At 41.6% G+C, this 19,249-nt stretch overlaps 1 protein-coding gene across 13 annotated transcripts in view; it reads left to right on the forward strand.

Moving 5' to 3' along the window:
• Positions 1-19,249, forward strand: part of FBXW11 (F-box and WD repeat domain containing 11) — a 124,061-nt gene that overhangs the window by 97,190 nt on the left and 7,622 nt on the right. For 10 of the 13 annotated variants that reach the window (XM_070476838.1, XM_020870283.2, XM_020870277.2 and 7 more), the window contains 7 exons: positions 6,503-6,640; positions 8,617-8,735; positions 10,360-10,609; positions 13,528-13,646; positions 15,337-15,447; positions 16,312-16,390; positions 17,457-17,642. In XM_070476838.1, coding sequence (XP_070332939.1) covers positions 6,503-6,640; positions 8,617-8,735; positions 10,360-10,609; positions 13,528-13,646; positions 15,337-15,447; positions 16,312-16,390; positions 17,457-17,618 — 978 coding nt within the window. In that variant the 3' untranslated portion in view covers positions 17,619-17,642. The other 3 variants (XM_020870270.2, XM_020870271.2, XM_020870272.2) reach the window with 3 other exon arrangements.

Genomic DNA, 19,249 nt, shown 5'->3' on the forward strand with positions numbered 1-19,249 from the left:
TGAACTTGATGAGAGACATTGGAGATGTTTGATATTGTTCATGTGTTCTAATTAGTTCGGTTTTATTATTTAGCCCTTTTCCTTGAGCCAGGAAAGACATGCACAGGCATTTCTCATTAACTCTTTCACATGTGTTCTTGGCGGGTCCTGGTTACTTCAGTATTTCCTCCTTGGCGAAAAACAGTTCACCTTTTGCTAGGCAGTGTTGTATCACACGTAAAGTTATACTCGGCTTCCCAAACGTGAAGTAATCCTCACCCCCAGGTGATAGACATAAAAGTTATTGTGCCAAAATTCATTAATAGAGAAACATGTGCTTTTTGTAGCCGCCCACTTCTCTTTAAGGCAGATGTGATGTGAACTAATGGAACTGTTTGGTTAATGGTAAATCTGAATGTGACTGGAATATCATTATTTCAAGTGCAAGCTGTTGTCTTGAGTATTCTGTTCCCTTAAATGAGCTCTAAAGTAACCTTTTAGGGAAGTAAAAGCTTTAAGTGAGTTAAAGCTTTTGCCAAACAAATCCTAAAATTTAGGAATTAACTGATTTATTGACAGTTCAAAGCTCCAACTATGTTAGTAACTGAGACATAGTGTTAACTTGGACCTTAAATTGGCGTGTGTGTTTCAGGTGAGAGGGATTGTCTTTTACCCCATGCAGTTTTACAAAGACTGCTTATGCATTTATCTTAGAAACTATATTACTTCTTATTTTTTTCCTTCCAACTATTCTTTATAACATATCTCCAAATTTCCTGGAACAATTTTTAGCAGGTCCTTTATTATAAGCGGCATGATGTCTGAGATCGATCAGCAATAAACAGGAGCTCTGCAAGGACTTTGATCAGGCTGCAGGTTTGGTGACATGGATTATTTTAACTTCCATGAGTACTGTCATAACCGACAGCAGGAATTCAGTTTTCTGAGGCGTGACAGTATGTGACACCACCTCACATAACCATTTCTTCAGGCTGAAATAATGTTTTAAAGTTAGTGGAGGAGGCAGATGTGAGGGAAAACAGAGCTATAGGGCAAAACCCCGTTTGACACAAAGCCTCTGCATCACGGTGGTCTACCCAGTGGTTCTTAGAGTGTGGTTGACGAAAACCCACTGGTAGGCCACAAGAGTCTCCTCCAGATTCTTGTGGGCTAGATCTCTCAGTGTAACGGTTGTGTTTTATACTTTGGTACATTCACTCATAGTAATAATAATAAAAATAATGTACTACATATGGAGTGATTACTTGTCATAGATACTTTAAGCGTTTTATAATGCATTTTCTCATTTTACACTCTGGACAATACTTGAAAGGTAAGCCCTGTCCCAATTTAAAGTTGAGGAATCTGAGGCTTACCCAGATTAAATAGCTTGCCTATGATCACACGGCTAGTGGGTAGTTGAGTCTGTGATCAACCTTACATTCTTCTGCACTCAATACAGCTTTTTTTTTACGTTAGAGATCACTGGTACTTCATCAAAATAGAGTTCTTTACCTCTCTTTTGTCAGTGTGTTTTATCTTCTCCTGGGTGGACACACAAAGTAAATAGTTGTCTCAGTGATCCATGGATCAAACAAATGGGAGACTCACAGGCTCGGCTGTTACCACGTGGCTGGTGTGAAGCCCTCACAAGCAAACTATAGTATTTACAGGGACCCTCTTCTGAGCCCTTGCAATATGCTCATGAACTGTGTTGTGTGACTTACACAGATTATTGATTGCTTTTAATTCTCACAAGACACCACACGCAACCTTAGAGTCTGTGCTTTCCCGTATGCTCTGCAAGGTTGCCAGTCCTCAGCACCTCTGCTTCCTCTCCTTCTGGCTCTGCCGTGACAGTTCTAGTTCACGCGCTGGCTCCTGTCATCTGTGCATTCCCGTATTTGGCTCTGACAAGCAGATGACCTTGCCCTTCCACACTGACCCAAGAGGAATTGGCTAATTTTTAAGAAGAGTAGGGAACCTGGCTTAGTGTAGCCAAGCCTTATTATTCAGGAAATGAAAATAGAAGAAATGAAGCCTGGAGAGAATAAGAATTCTTAGCTTTCTGCAAAGGTTCATCTCTCATGGGTATTCTTGCCACACACATGCACACACACAAAAACACACATACATACACATGAGTAGAGGGGAAGAGGGTAAGGGGGTAGGGTGGGAGGGAGAGAGTTTAGAGTTCCTCTGAATTGAGAAGGGATTCCTGGAAAACCTGAGGCACAGTCCTGAAAGAAACAACCATATTCCCATTGCTTTCTAAAGTCTTAATTGTTACCCTCATCATCGTTATTAATAGTGAGCTTGCTCTTAGGCACTTTGCCACATTGATTTAATTCATTTCTCAAATTGTCAGAACCAAGATTCTCAGTCCAGAACCCCTCTGTCCTGCTTTGCCCCTTTTGTCCTCCCATGCCCTCAGGGGTTCCCCGACAGTGAGCTGAGAGCTGTGATAGTAGGCTCAGGCAGTCAGGATTCTCATGTCCTGAACTTGGGTTTTTCTCTCTGCCATCTTAGGGTAGAATGCCTCTTTCCTTTTTTTTTTTATTCTCTGGATTAAAGCCTTTGAAGCCCTCTCCTTGGAACAGACCACTGGTGAAATGATGGTGTGTTGTATCACACCTTTTAATAAACCACATTTTATTCAGGGAAAGTGGGGAGCTTTTTTGTGGTTTGCAGACTTGATATTAACATTGTCCTAACCAGAAAATGCCGAAACTTGCCCACCCACCCAGTTGTGTTTAGGCTTCTAAAAATAATGTTATTCCTTCATACTCAGACATCTGTTTTCACTCTGTTGCCAATTTAAATGCTGCTGTATACTCCGTGTATCATGGCTACTTTCCCAGTTATTCTGAAAATTTGCACAGGGTAAGGGGATTTTAAAAGTTCTCAAAAACATGAAATATTCCTCTCCAGTAGCCATACCACTTGATGTCCAAGTGAAAGGCATCTGCATCATTAAAAAGGTGCACCTGTGTATGCCCTGTATTCCTGCTGCTGACATTAAGGTAATTGTTGAATTGGATTTGAAGGCTGAGCCCCTTCCTGGGAATGGTTGGGGAGGGCTCAGGCTGATCAGCATTGAAGATCAACCTAGACCGAGACAGCAGTTCCTGGCAACTGGTGAGATTTTTTCTGGTCACCACCTACTCCTTTTGGTCATTGGTTTCTACAAATGAGGAAGAGCATCATTGGTGCCATTTGTAGGCACTGTGATAAACACTTTACACACGTAATCTCATTTGATCCTTCCAGTATATTTGAGAAAGTACATAGTTTCCATTTTTACAGAGGAGGAAAAACTGCAACTCAAATAGTCCCAAATCATTTGCCAAAACTGCTAATTGACCTAGGTATTTTCTGCCACAATGGGCTGCCTTCCATTTTAAAAGGTCTATTTTTCTCTGAAAAAGACCTGGCTTGTATAAGCATTCTAATAAGAGTTGAGGTCGTCAAATATAGTGGTAGGTAGTATTTTGGGCAGGCACAGTCAGCAGGAAGTGTTGCTTTCTTTTGTGGGTGGCCTTGAGAATTGAGAAGAGTGAGGTCTTAGGAGTTACACAGGGTTGGAGTGTAACAAAGCAGTCAGCTGCCAGGTCTGATTTAGTGTCCCTGTCCTGGCATTTTGAAACAGGCTGCTCTTGTTTGGGGATTCAGGAACCTAATAATTTTTAAAATTAGCCCTAGATGGGAACTTCCTAAAATGACCATCAAAAATTATTTGGTAAGCTTTTTCTTTTAAAGTTTGGAAATATATTCTAGAAAATTAGGCTCCTCCTCAGTTTGAGAAGCTAAGCCATTTCCTAACATCTACTTGACTTAGAATGAAAGCCTATTTATTATCTAGCAGAGCTTTTGAGAGATTCTGGCCTCTGGCTCTTGTTTGAGTGTTGGAGCTAGAGGTCTGGCTTGGCTCTTTATGTTGGGTAGTGTTCTTTGTCCAGACATCTCAGGGGATGGGGGTACCGCAGACTGATGTGTTGCCTTACCCAGCTTCACTCCACTGTGTCCTTGGGGCCTTAGGTACATTAATAGTTTATAACCAAGTCACTGGGTTCTAGAAAACATTTTAGAGTAGTGGGAGCGCATGTAGGAAATTCTTTTTAGTTTGAGGATTCCCATACCAAAGTTAAAAAAAAATTTTTTCCCCCCAAAATAGTGATAGTAAATGTGCTTTTTCTATTCATTGAAATATAGGGTAGCAAAGCTATTTACTGATTCAGTAATATTTTAAAGCAATTGTGTATGTTTTAAAACTAAAAACGGTGATTTGAATTTTAAAATAATGCCATATATATTGAGAAGACAGGTTTTATATTCATCTTTGGAATACTTTGGGTTTATATGGTGTCACATTCAGTAGCAACTTTCTGGGCCCCTAGAGTGTAGCCTGAACACTGGTAACCACTGCCAAGAGTCATTGGTCATGAATAAGACTTGTTACCAGTAGATCTGCCTCTTAAGTCAGAATTTTCCTGGTGTGCTTAGCATGCTGAAGTGGCTCAGTCACTCTCTAAAAATATAGCATTTCTCTAAATGGTTCCCAGCGCTGAGTTCAATTTCAGAGATTCTTTATAGTCTGGATCCCTTTTTATAAAGTTGCTCATACAGATCTTTTGTCTACCTTGATAGCAGTAGCCACAGTGGAGTAAATTTTTGTTTCATTTTTTTGTTTTTGAAATGTGGCTTTATGTCTGACATTTTATAGATGCACTAGAGATGATGATGATGGCTAAGAAGCTCTGATTTGGTAGCAGACGTATAGATGAGCTACTTCTCGCTCTTGGGACCTCCGTGGCACCTCTTTGCATCCCCCTGGTTGTTGGAAATATGTGATCTGCCCTCTCTCGAGGCCGTGTATGGGAACTCTTTGAGAACAGGGCTTTATTTCCAGGCTTCCTGTGCTAAGTACCGAGGCCAAAAATGAGAAGGCATTTTCTTTTTAAGTATATATGTATCAGTATCTCCATTCCTCAATTTCTTTTTCTGTAAAATGAGAACAGTAATTTTGGCTTCAGAGTCATGATGATCAAATGAATATTATAAGCTGTATAAAACACATGGCATAGTATTATGGAAGCATGGTACCTGGCATATAACATTCAGTAAATTATAACATTTTAGGGCATACAGAAGCTTATTGCCTTCAAAATAAGAAATGTGGTTCGTTAGATGTCGGAAGAGCCAGTAATTAAGTGCTTAACTTTGTGAATAAAAGTGAGATTTATCTCCTTTCTTCACTTAAGCAATTAATTAAGCTTTTAACTACTCAGATACGTCTTTTGAACTAGCATAACCAATTATTGTAGTCCCTATTGTCCCCTAATTTTGAGAATCAGGAATTTATACTTTGGTTGTCTTTAGTGGAAACATTATCTTTTGATCCTGAAGATCCCTGACATCCACTACCAGAGATAGGTCTAGTGTTCTGGGCATGACCCACCTCCTCATTAAACTTTGCCCACTCGTCTCAGGCCATAGCACTGTATAAGACCCTTTAAGTCCTGCAGCACTTACAGTTTTTAATCACTCATTTGACACTGATATTTTATGTGGAGTTGTTACTGATCTTTCTAAGTTCTGTGTTCATTGCCTGTATACTTTGTAGACACTGCATATCTTAAAAGAAGAACCATAGGCTCAGAGTCAGGAAGGAACAGGGTGTGATTTCCAGCTCACCCAGTTACTAGTTTTTGTGGCCCCAGACAAGTTAAACTCCGTTTCCTTGTTTGGAAAAGGGAAGTAATGAGAACTTCCTTGCAAGGTTAATGTGTGGATCGTTGAACCAAATAAACATGATTTAGTGTGTATCCAGTTCCAGTCCCTCTGTGCCTGGGGATTGAAGTTGCATCCTTTGAAAGTGCTATGCTTCCTGTCAATCTTTTCATCCCAGTGCCTGGCACAGTCAGTACCTGGAGTATACACCATCTCAGTAAGTGTTGTATGGATGATGAAAGAATGAAAATCAGGTCTGGAATGTGCCGTTCTTTCTCTGAAGGAGCTTTAGTCTGGTGGAAGATTAGAAATGGGTGACAAAATTCTTTCTGTAGTAGTTGGCGTGTGCTAGTTGTCAGTGTATTTTTCTCACTGATCAAGACATTCAGTGTTTTGCATAGATACACAGGTTGTTAGTATATACTTATGTTAGTGGTGGTCTTCTGCTGAATATTTTAATTGGCATTAAAGAATGATCCAATGAGTCACTATTTGTATGTTTTGGGTGCAAATAGCATTGTTTAAGCATATTGAATTGTATCTAGGCCATTTTTTCCAAACCCAACCCACACTCATTGGAAATCCTTATGATAGTTGCCAGATGGGCAGTGAAGGTTTGAGGAAAAATATTGTTGGGCTAATGTCTTACTTGGAAAGGAGTTTAATTCCTATCCACAGACAGCTATCAGACCAAGATGGAGTATCCGGGGTGTGCTGTTTCTGAAATGCCAAAGACTGCACCCTGGTAGAGCAGCTGATTCACGGACGCTCACCTGTCGCCTCCTTTCCCCAGACTATAGAGTCTAACTGGCGGTGTGGCAGGCACAACCTGCAGCGGATCCAGTGCCGCTCTGAGAACAGCAAAGGCGTCTACTGCTTACAGTACGACGACGAGAAGATCATCAGCGGCCTGCGAGACAACTCCATTAAGGTGGGCGACTGCACTCTGTTACTTTTAGAGCTGTGGGTACATGCTAGACCCTAGATGCAGCAGTCTCTCCATTTCCTCCTGACTGGTTTTTATCTGATTCACTCAGTCTTGGCAGCTGTCTGCTCTCTGCTAACACTAGACCCCTGGATCCTCTCACTTCTTTCCCCTCCCAAAGCACATTCACTTTCTGTATTCTGTATTTAGGCGCAAGTAGAGAATATCTCAGTATCACAGGGCTCTTGGTCACTTTGCTAACTGGTGAAAGTGTTGCTCACTTGACATAAATCAAGAGTCGTTACCTTTTATGGTTTCTGTGAAAGGCTAAGTTGATAACACAAAAGAATGATACAGCAATTTGTATTGTTTTTATTCACTTTTCAATAGTAGATAAACTGGATCATTTCTTTGTGTTTAATGTTTGATGGCTCTAACATTTTTTTTTTCATATTGTTTGTAGCTTATTTTCTCATATTTAAGAAAATGTGTGATTTTTTTACCTTTTGGTTGTAATTTACACATGCTCTTTTGGTGTAAAGCTCTGTGAGTTTTGATAAGCACAGATAGTTGTAGAACCCTAGCAGTAATCAGGATCCAGAACAGTTCTGCCATCCCCCAGATTCTTTGTCCTGCTTCTTTGTGTTTACCTATTTTGTTCCTCAGGTGCTGACAACTACTGGTCTTTTTTTTTTTTCTGTCCCTATAGTTTTGCCTTCTTGAGAATGTCCTGTAAATGGATTCACAGTAAAACCTTTTGAGTCTAGGTTTTTATACTTAGCATTGTGCATTTGAGATTCTGCTATGTTGTTGCATTTAATAATAGTTGATTCCTTATTATTGCTGAGTAGCATTCCTTTTTATGGTTACACCACAGTGTGTTTATCCATTTACCTACTGAAGGACATTTGTGTTTATAGTTTTTCACAGTTATGAATAGAGCCACTATAAACACATGCATGCAAGTTTTTTTGTGAGAACATACTATCATAATTTGCATTGGCCATTTGTAGTCAACTTTAGGAACACTGCAAATTATTATAGTATTTTTACAAGGGAAGAAAGAGGTGAAAGTGCTAGTCAGTCACTCAGTCGTGTCTGACTCTTTGTGACCTCATGGATTGTAGCCCACCAGGCTCTTCCATCCATGGAATTCCCCAGGCAAGGAAGTGGGTAGACATTCCCTTTTCCAGGAGATCTTCCTGACCCAGGAATTGAACCCAGGTCTCCTGCATTGTAGGCAGATTCTTTACAATCTGAACCACCAGGGAAGCCCCAAGAAATAGGTCTACAGAATCTGTTTTTAACAATACAGTCTTCGAAGAAAATCACTTCCCATCTTCCCCATTGTTTGTGGACAGTCTTGAAAACTTGGAAACCACTGGAAGGATCAAAAGAAGGGAGAAAAACAATACTCAAGAGTATAGAGCCAGCTGTCACCATTTTACTTCCTTTTAATCTTTGCTTTAAAACATACATAGTATTTATGTCAGACTTTTAGTTTCGAAAAACATAACTTAATAAAGCAGTGTATTTTCTCATTAAAAACTCTCCATAATTTACTGTGAAATTTTTTGTAAAATGCTGAACATTTTTCATTTTAAAATTTTCGTAAACAAATGTAATGGGTTAAAGGGTATGCGTTTTTAAAAACTCTTAATAGATATTGTCATATTGTTTTCCAGAGGGTGAGCCAACTCTTTTCACAGAGTTTATTTAAAAACTCTCTTTATAAGGCTGTTAAGTATAATGGACACAATAGTTATGGGTATAAAGTAAACAGAATAGTACATCTGTTCTGGAAGTTGTTCAGTGTTGCCTCTTCCCCTCTCGTCATTCACCACCTGTTTGGTGTTTATTGCTCTTATTTACTGGAACACAGCTTTGTTTGGTTTTATGATTCAGAAAATAAGGTGAGATAAAAACATTTATCAGAATGTGATATACTAAATTACTGTTTGTGGTTGATCTTGTCTCAATAGATTTGGGATAAAACCAGCTTGGAATGTTTGAAAGTGTTAACGGGCCACACTGGCTCTGTCCTTTGTCTCCAGTATGATGAGCGTGTCATTGTGACTGGCTCTTCAGACTCCACAGTGAGGTGAGGATCTGGCTTCCCTGGTCTGAACTTGTATACCTCCCATGAGGAGATTGAGGCTTATACCCTCTTCTGCAATAAAGCACACACATACCCTCTATATGTTTTTGTATGCTCTATTTAAAAACCACTTTTTGTGTAGCTACATTAGAGCAAAGTAGACAGGAAAGCTAATTCTGTTAAGTAGGTCCTATTCCCATTCCCATACGTTACAGAGATGGCAGCCTGCTTTCCTGTAAAAGCTCATTATCTGGTATCAAGCTAGCTTTTCCCCAGAGACCATGCTACAGAGGGGAGAGGAAGGAGGCGGGGTGTTTTAGGAGTATGATGGGTAGTAACCTATGGATACTAGAAAGAATCGGAGGCAGTTATTTGCAGCACTTTTAATAATGTGCCAAATAATGTGCCAGATACTTTGTATGATGTTTTCCTGTTGAATTTTCACAGAAACCTTTCCAAATAGGTAAATAGTATCTTCTTTTATATAGGTGTAGTTTTGGGAAACTGAGGACAGAGAGGCAAATAATTTACTCATATAGTTAATTTTGAACCTTGCATTTTTTATCATTCAAGACTTTGTTGATGTTATGTAGCTTTTCCAGTAGTGGAGACTCTAGTTCCCAGATGCCATCACAGGGCCCGGGTGATGAAGACGGAAGTGGCCGTGTTCTGTAGTAGAAGGGAAGCCGAGATCTCTGGTTGGGGTTGAGAGTAGAGAGGAAACCTTACTTGGATCTACTCCTAAACCCCTGGGACAAGGACGTTTTTCACTCCAGATAGTTTTGGGTTTTGGTGCGGTGATGAGTTCACCAGAGCCTAGAGATAATATGGTACAGCCTCAGCTGGACTGCTGGTAGCTGAGAACGGCCTGCCCTGTGGAGGGAAGGAAACGCCTCTCCTAGGGTGAGTCAGAGACTTGAAGAAGGTTGTTTTACAGGCACACCTAAGAGAGAGAGTCGCCAGCACGCCTATATCCTTTGCCTGACTCAGGGCTCCAGGCTACGCCTGCCGACACAGATCATGACTCTTCCTCCTCTCCTCCACACAAACTTCTACCCTTTGGGTTTGGGGTTACAGAAAAGTTAGACATGAATGGATTGCCCCTAAGAGCCCTGTCCCTCACGGTTAAGGGAGCTGGAGACACTGACTTTGTCCATACAGTGGTCGGGTAAGCAGATTGGTGTAGTGACTCAAGAGACACCATGACTTAGAGTCTACAGTTTGCAGTGGATAAATAATAGACTCAGAAGCTTGCCAAAGGTCATAAAGAATCTCATGCTTGGAACCCAGCCACCAAGCCATCTTCTCTGTCATCTTGGGCTCATTGCAAAGCCCACTTCCTTGAATCATTTTTTTGTCACCAGCACAAGCCTGCAAAAACCATCCCTGAATAGCTGGGCAGAATTGACCTTTTTGAAACCACCTGAACGTTTCTTCACAGATAGGAAAATTGCTTCTGGGGGCTCCTTGTAAGCATGGTGTCAGGTCCCAGTCACCAAGTGCATGTGAAGCCCACACTTCCCAGCCTGCTGTTAATATTAACACTGACACTGGGCTCAGAGCACAGACCCTGGCATCTTTTCCTGGTCGTCTCCGCAGTGAAGCATTGTGCTCCTTTGTTCCCCAGAGTCTGGGATGTGAACACAGGTGAAGTTCTGAACACGCTGATCCACCACAACGAGGCTGTGCTGCACCTGCGCTTCAGCAACGGGCTGATGGTGACCTGCTCCAAGGACCGCTCCATCGCCGTGTGGGACATGGCCTCTGCCACCGACATCACTCTGCGCCGCGTGCTCGTCGGCCACCGGGCCGCTGTCAACGTGGTGGACTTTGACGATAAGTACATAGTGTCTGCCTCTGGTGACAGGACCATCAAAGTGAGTGTGCCCACACTCAGAACTCTGTTTGTTCCCATCCCTTCTAGCACATAGAGAAAGCCGAGGTGGCTTACACCAACCTCACATCTGGCAGGATCTTGATTCTCCTCCACTTGTGCCTGTGAGACATCAGGGCGTGCTCATCCTTTGTTTCTAGAGTCACAGGCAAGGTCTGAGGAGAGGGTCCTGGGCAGTCCTCTGTCTCATGAAAGGAGGGTGTTACTGTTGATGACCTTTCTGTGGGAAGAGCGCCCTGCGGGACATGTGTCATGTACCAGGTGCTTCCCGTCACTGCCCACACTACCTTCTTAGCACTCTTGCTGAGCCACGTTTTATAGATGGGCTGGGCTGGAGACCACCACACAGCTAGTCAATGGTAGAGCTGAAATCTGATTTATTCACCTAACCTTGAGAGCCTGACGTGCCATCGACCCTGGGCTCTATGCTGAAGGTGCAGTGCTGGGCGGGACACGTCCCTGCCTCCAAGGAGCTCGGCATGTGGCCTGAGGCAGACGTGTGATACGCAGCTGTGGTCCCGGGTGAGCCGTCAGACGTGGTAAACGCACTGCGGATTCCGGCATCCTTGGGAACTTTAAAACGTTTAGCTTTCCTTTCGTTCTTACAGCAGCCTTATTGAGATAGAATTCATATACTGTAACATTTATCATTTTCAAGCATACCATTCAGTGATTTAGTATATTCATAGTGGTGTTTGACTCTCACTAGTAACAGAACATTTTCATCACACTCCATAAAAACCTTATGCCTATTAGCAGTCAACCCCTATTCTCTTCCTCTGATCCCTGGCAGTGTACTTTCTGTCTATAAATCTGCCTATTTTAGATGTTTAAGGCAAATGTAATCATGTATTACGTGTGGCTTTTTGTGCCTGGCCTCTTTCACTGAGTGTAGTATTTTCAAGGTTCATCCATGTACTTTGTAGCATGCATCAGTAGTTCACTCCTTGTGATGACTAAATGAAATTCTGTGTGTGGATGTTCCACATTTTGTTTATTCATTCATTGGTTCATGAACATTTTGATTGTTTATGCATTCTATGTATTATAAATAATGCTGCCATAAATATTTGTGTATAGATTTTTTGCAAGTACATATATTTTTAATTGTCTTGGAATGGTAACTCTGTGTTGAACATTTTGAGGAGCTGTCAAACTGTTTTCCAAAATGACTTCACAGAAACCTTCCTTTTATGACCTATACTAGCCAGCATTCTAGTATCTAGGTCCACACATCAAGACTAGATTGCATCAAACTTCAGATTGGATAGCCTGGAAGCTGAAAAACTAGGATTTATGGCAACTCACTCATTACCCAATCACACCAATTTGTGCAGGACCAGTGTCTGCAAGCCAAGAGGGTTTGGGCCCTATTATAAAACAGATGTTGAATAATATCAGCCCAGATATTTCTCCATATTCTCACTAACACTTGTGTGTGTGTGTGTCTGTCTTTTTTATTATAGCCATCCTAGAAGGTGTTTAGTAGTATTCTATCTGCAGTTTTGCTTTCCATTTTCCTAATGACTGATGATGTTGAGCATCTGTTCATGTACTTATCATTTTTATAAGTTCTTTGAAGAAACATCTACTTAAATCTTTTGCTCATTTCAAAGCTTAGATTATTTTTATTATTATTATTTTTTTGTTTTTTATTTTTATTATTATTTTTAATTTTTGTTATTTTTTTATTTTTATTATTATTTTTTTATTTTTATTATTCAGTTGCAAAAGTTCTTTATATATTCTGGTTATAAGCCCCTTATCAGATGAGGTTTAAAATTTTTACGTTTATTTTATTTTCTGGCTGTGGGGCGGTCTCTGCTGCTGCGCGTGGAGTTTCTCTAGTTGCGATGAGCAGGAGCTACTCTTCGCTGCGCTGCACGGGCTTCTTACTGTGGGGCTTCTCTTGTTGCAGAGCACAGGCTCTGGCGCTTGGCTTTGTTGCTCCATGGCACGTGGGATCTTCCTCAACCCAGGATCAGGGCCATGTCCCTTGCATTGCAAGGCGGATTCTTAACCACTGGAAGAAAGTGAAAACAGGGAAGCCCATGTTTTCACTTTCTTGATAGTGTCCTTTGAAACACAAATAATTTTAACTTTGATGAAGTTCGGTTTACCAGTTTTTTTTTGTTGTTGTTACTTGTACTTTTACTGTCATATCTGAGAAGAAGTTGCCTAATAAAGGTCACAGAGGTTTACTCTTATGTTTTCTTTTGAGGGTTATAGTTCCAGTTCCTTCATTTAGGTCATTGGTCCATGCTGAAGTAAATTTTTTATACAGTGTGATGTGGGGATACAACTTCACCCTTTTGCCTCTGGATATCTAGTCATCCCATTCAACTACAAATGCAGCTAATAAAATAGTGCAGGGCACACGGGTTGCTTTGTGTCTCATTTGGCCCGTATGAAGTGTGTTTGTGGACATCTGAGACTTGCAGACAGCTTCACAAAGGGGGGATTATTTATTCCACATACATAATATTAGGGGTGGTGTGTCAAAACAAATGGAGCTGTGTGAGAAACTGTGCTGGGAAAGAGGAGGATGTGAGAGGTGAAGCCTTTTCACATCAGTTACATTGGGTTTGACATGTCAGCTGGCGTAAAAACGTGAAATCTGGCCCAAACCCTTCGCTCTAGGCAAGTGAATGTTGGAACCCTCCAGGAGAAGTTCTCTTTGTGAAGATCTCAAGGTTTGGAGACTTCACAGCTCCCTCATTCCAGTTTTATCACTCCACAGCTAAGAAAATGTTACGCTGTCCAATCTGTTTCCCAACCTCCCCAGCATATTTCCTAATCAAGTATTTTGGTCATTCTTAGAAGTTCTGACTTTGTTTTAAGGTATCTTGTGGGAGAACTTTTCTGCATTCATTCTTAAAAGCATTGTTAATTGTCGTACAGGTCTGGAGCACGAGCACCTGTGAATTTGTTCGCACTCTGAATGGGCACAAGCGAGGCATTGCCTGTCTCCAGTACAGGGATCGGCTGGTTGTTAGCGGATCATCAGACAACACCATAAGGTGGGTGGAAGTGGGTGTGCCGGCGTGGGGGGGTCATTGTCGCCATCGTGTTGACTTCTCTCTCAGTCCTAATGCTCTAAAGAGTTGCTTTGGTGGGCTGCTTCAGATAAGCAAGCTTTAGGTACTGCTGTGTATGTCTGGCTCTGCATACTAAAGTGGGTGAATTGTGTATGTCCTGGGTGCTCCTGCAAGATTCCTCCAGTGCACAGGGTCTTACAAGCTCACCTCCACCCAGAATCCCTTACTACCGAAATGCCTCAGAAGAGAGGATACTCCCGTCTGATGCTCTGCTTCCCTCACCTGTGAGCTCCTGCCTTTCTCCCCAACGCTCCTCGTTCCTGCTTTCTAATAAATATGCCAATCCTTAAATACTTTTTGTTGTATGAAAAACTTTCCTCAAAGATCTACTTAATTTTCCCAGGTCTTTTTTCCACCATCCCAACATCTGCTAGTAACTTTTATAAACAAATTGGCTGTTTGAGCAAAATAAGGATTTGGTTCAAGATTATTTTTTTTTAAAAAGAATGAAAGCAGACACAATATAGCTATAACTGCCAAGAGTTTTCTTCACCATTTTAAGTGTGAAGATATCATAAAAGTCCATTGAGAATTTTAATCTTAGTTCTGTTGCATTCTCTGTGCTTTGCATTATGTAATATTTCAACAATAAGCAATCCTTAACTTCCTCATTGGAATCTCTTAGCTTTTGCAAAATAATAATGTGCATTGCTGTCTAGTTTATGGAAGGGAACCTCTGGAGTCACAGGGGCAGTGCTGACTGGCTGTCTTCATGGTAGATTAGGAAGCCACCCTCCCTGATTGTTGAGAGCTGTTGCTTAGGATAGAATAGTCATTGGATGTGTGACAAGAGCTACTGGGCTCTACTACTGGAGGCTAAGAAAACATCAATATAGATTTGCCAGCTTTGTGCATATTAGTTTACTGTGATTTCTTCTTTGCAAATAATGTGGATATATCCATGATAATATATTTAAAAAAACTTTATTTCCAGAATTGTTACATAAATCGTACACAGAGAAAAGGGCTGTGTAGTCAGTGGGTTCGTATTTCTAAGACACTGCATGTAACTACTGAGAGGCACCCACTGTGCCCTGGGTAGCCTGCGGATGCAGTCTGTACCTGTCGTAGGAAGGGGCTGTCCCTGAGCTAATCAGGAGGGGAGACCGCCGGCTGACCCACTGAGTCTGGTCACAGTGGGCCTCACGGCCCCCAGGCTCCAGGAGCCGGGTTTGGAAGCCTCACCCCCTGGGCCGTCCCTCTCATCTCCCCTACACCCATATGCTTTTTCGTCTTTACAGCCTACAGTCCCCATCTCCCCCAGAAAAGTCCTTCCCAGATCATTTGACTGCTTGGTTTCATCCATTCAGACTTTACTAGAATGCCTAGGAACTAAGTATAATTGAAATTTCTTGTTTGTTGGTCTTATTTAAATAACAACAACATGATTTTTAAAAGTTTCAAACTATATAAAATGAAATACATTGAAAAGTAAGCCTTCTTCCCAAGTTCTTAAAAAATACGCGAATAAGATACACACATGTATGTTTGAATGTGTGTAATGTGGACTAGGAGTGAAGCAGAAATAAGGGATACCAAGATAGTGAAGATGGTGTGGATAGTGTGGTCATGTGTAGGACGCTGACTCACAGAGCTCTGTTTTTCACTGAAGGCTGTGGGATATTGAGTGTGGCGCCTGTTTAAGAGTCCTCGAGGGACATGAAGAATTGGTCCGATGCATCCGGTTTGATAACAAGAGGATTGTCAGTGGGGCCTATGATGGGTATGTGTTTCAGATTTTCAGATGGCACAGCCATAACTATATGAAGAGGAACAGGAACTACTGCTTACGAAGCAGCCATGTATTACCGGGCTGCATGCTTGGTGTTAGTATTTCCTACGTAATGGTGGATGGTGGGTGTGACGCCACTTGATGTGTGGGAACACTCAGGCCCAGAAGGATGAACTGCACTTACGCTTTTAACCATTGTCGTAAACTGAAGGGAGTAGCTTAGGCTGTGTGGGAATTCAGCTCTTTGTCCCAGCCCTCAGTTAAGCCAGGCTTTTTTGTGTGTGTATGGTGAGTTCAATGATAAATTTCTTTTCCTCTTTTGGTAAATTGAACACATCCTCTTTAAAAAGCCTCATGACTTTTAAAATGAGCAAATGACAACCATAAACCTTTCAAGATGACCTTATATATACTTCACTGAGTTAGTTGGTCTGTTCATACTCCTATTATTAACTTTCAGCGTTTGCTTAGTTTGGAAAAAGGTATCCTTGGAATTTCACCGAGAGCCCTAGTTTCTGTCAGCGGCACCTACTCAGCCCGAGAGAGCCCCCTGATGAATGAATTTGGTGACACAGATTATCAAGTCAGGAATTGAATTTAGATAACATGAAGTTGTTTTCTTGTATCCCCTCAAATAATATTTCTTCACCATTTCAGCAATTCTGAGAATGTATAGGTCCTTATTTCTTCCAAATCAAGTGTAATTGGTTTAAATACCTTGTCAGAACATCAGTAGGTTCCCCACTAGCTTTTAAAAGAGGCAGTTCAAATGCTCTCCTTTTTGTCAAGGAAATGCTTGGCGGTGTGTAAAACACTAACTTTTCCCACTCATTGTGATCTCATCCTCCTTTCTAGGAAAATCAAAGTTTGGGACTTGCAAGCTGCTCTCGACCCCCGAGCCCCAGCAAGCACGTTGTGTCTGCGCACATTGGTGGTACGTGATTTGTTGAAATGGGGAGTGCTTCCCTGTGTTGCCAGTTGGCCACCTGCAGATAGACCTCCCTGAGCCCTTCACGGGAAAGCTTCTGCATCTCACAGCCTTCCTTCTGAGAAATGGACTCTTCCATTAGTTTGGTCAAAACCAGAAACTATTTTACATTCATATTACTGTGAGCTCTTTCCTCGGGAGTGTTAACACAGCTTAAAATATGAAAGCAGGCCTCCTCATTTGTAGATGGACTGGTTTCCTCCTGGAGCATGAAGTATTTCCTGTCTGCAGGTTTGGGAGATTTCCTAATATGAGTGTCTGTGGCTGGGTTGTGTTTTACAACACAGCACGTTTTGTATGTTATGGTGAACTTTCCCCTCAATCTGTATTCTAGGCATTATTGCTGGCATAGAGGAATACTTGTTTTTATATGTTAATTTTATTTTAGCAAGCTCATTAGCAAGCTTACTTCACTAAGCACATTATTTCTAATAATCTGTTTGCTTTTGTTGTATTTTTGAGGAGACAGTTGTCTGAAAATATGGATTGATTTTTTTCTTATTTTTAATAGTTTTACCTTCTATTTCTTCCCTTCTTGGATTAACTAGAACATGCAGAACATTAGTCAGGGCCATTCTTGTTTCTTTCTTGATATAAATAGGAATACTTCTGATATTTCACCATTAATTTCTATGTTGGCTGTGGTTTGAGATAGGTATGCTTGGTCATGTTAAAAATACTATCCTTCTGGGCATAGCTTTTACAGTGTATCAAGAATAGCTATTAAATATTGTTGCTTACCTTTTTAAGACTCTTTGTGAGACAATCACGCAGTTTTTCTTCTTTGACATATTAATGGGCCAGAATCTAGAATACAAAGTTAAAGAAAACCTTTGAAGTAGAAGCAGAATATGTGTTCCTAGGGTGAAGGACAAAGCTCAGTAAGCTCTGGAGACTTATTTAGGAAACCTGGATAAGGAGCTGTATTTTTAGCCTGTGCCAGCTCCCTGGTAATGAGATGGGAGGGATTGTCAAGGTCTCGTTTTATTCATCAAGCTGATATGTTTCCCAGGAACATTCTGGACGTGTGTTTCGGCTACAGTTTGATGAATTTCAGATCATCAGCAGCTCGCACGATGACACGATTTTGATTTGGGATTTCTTAAATGTGCCTCCCAGTGCCCAGAATGAGACCCGTTCTCCCTCCAGAACATACACTTACATCTCCAGATAACAGTCTGCACTTTACCCATTTCAGGTGAGTACTTCCCCACTTTTAACTTGGCTGATTGAGTCCACCTTCCCTTTGAGGAAGTAATAGGAACCAAAGTGATTAGTCTTTTTTAAAGGCATCAGTTTTGCAGAGTTCTAGTATAAGGCTAGATCTTTATGGTCACATCAAAATAAGGTCTGAATCAGAATCCCCATTATTGTGGATTTTTGTGCCAGAAACTACGGTTCCTGCTTTTAAAACTGTTTTCCCAGGTCATGCCAATTTAATACCAGTAAAAATCCCCCAGTCTGTCTTGTAATATAAGGATCTTCTTTTTTTCTTTCTTTCCTGTCTTTCAGTTTTATGTTTGAAAAAAAAAAATCACCATCAATCAAACTCTTAAAACTACCTCTCCTTTCCCCTATTACAGTCCACCCACCACTGCCATTCCCTGGAGGAGGAGTCAAAGAAGGGTGTTTGTTGAGGGAGCCCCTAAAACTCATGTTTTATCCATGAAACTCAGCAGGTACCCTGGAGAGTTCTTTGCCCTGGTTACCGGCAGTCCTAAAGCCATTCTAACCATGGATGATGGCATGTTTTGATTACCAAGGTTATCCGTTAATAGAGGATGAGAGGCCTTCCTTGGCTGTGTTCTTGGAACTGATGATCATGTTCATCTGGTGCAGTAATCCCAGCTGAGAATTCTGCAAGGAGGCCTGTGCATTCTGTGCACACTAAACTTTGTAGATTGAAGAAATACTGTTGTGCATATTGTACTACCACATATGTAAAGACTGTTAATAAAATTCATATTTATGTACATTACTTAGTGCTTAGTAGCTTTTCATCATTGTATATTTTTCTATTAATTGAATATTAGAAATGTAAAGAAAGTCCATGTGTAGAATTGTGACATTTGTTGGTGAGAAGATACGGAATCACTGGTTTATAGATCACTAAGTTGATGACATCTTTTCAAATGCTCCTTATTTCTGCTCCAGGAAGTTTAACTTATTCAGGGGTCAACAAACTACAGCAGGCCAGATTTGACCCTCTGCCCAATCTTCTTTATCCTTACCACAGCAGTTTAAGAATAGTGTTTTGAAACAGTATTATTTTAAGACATGTGAAAATTATATAAAGTTCAAATCCCAGTGCCCATAGATAGTCTTACTGGAAACAGTCGTGTCTGCGTCTGTGCACCCAGCTCTCCCTTCTGTCCTCTGTGCGCTCGCCCACCCCAGCCGCAGCTGCTGTCTGCGGCGTCTCCGTGCTTCAGCGGCAGAGTTGGGCAGTGGTTGCAGCAGAGACCACGTGGCTGACGGCGTCTGCACTCTGTGCACACTCTGGCCCTTTAAGAAGGGTGTGCTGACCTCTGGCCTTGCCCTTTTCCAGCTATTAGTGATAGGCCAAGGGTCTGCATCAGGAATGGCCGGTCTTTTTCTTCATGCCAGCTCAGTGTGAGCAGCGGTGCCTGGCTGGGGTACTGCTGGTCAGTGGGGAGGGTGACGGGACCCCGTGTGGACCCAGGAGGACGTGGCGCCGCCGCGGGTTGGCCGCGCTCCTGTGTCGAGGCGCTGAGCCACAGTAGTGACGCCTCAGTCCCTTCCATCATTGCTGTTCCTGGCCTCAAGTGTGTCCATGCTGTCTCT

This window comes from Odocoileus virginianus, chromosome 14 (assembly GCF_023699985.2).
Source record: "Odocoileus virginianus isolate 20LAN1187 ecotype Illinois chromosome 14, Ovbor_1.2, whole genome shotgun sequence".
Taxonomy (NCBI): Eukaryota; Metazoa; Chordata; class Mammalia; order Artiodactyla; family Cervidae; genus Odocoileus; species Odocoileus virginianus.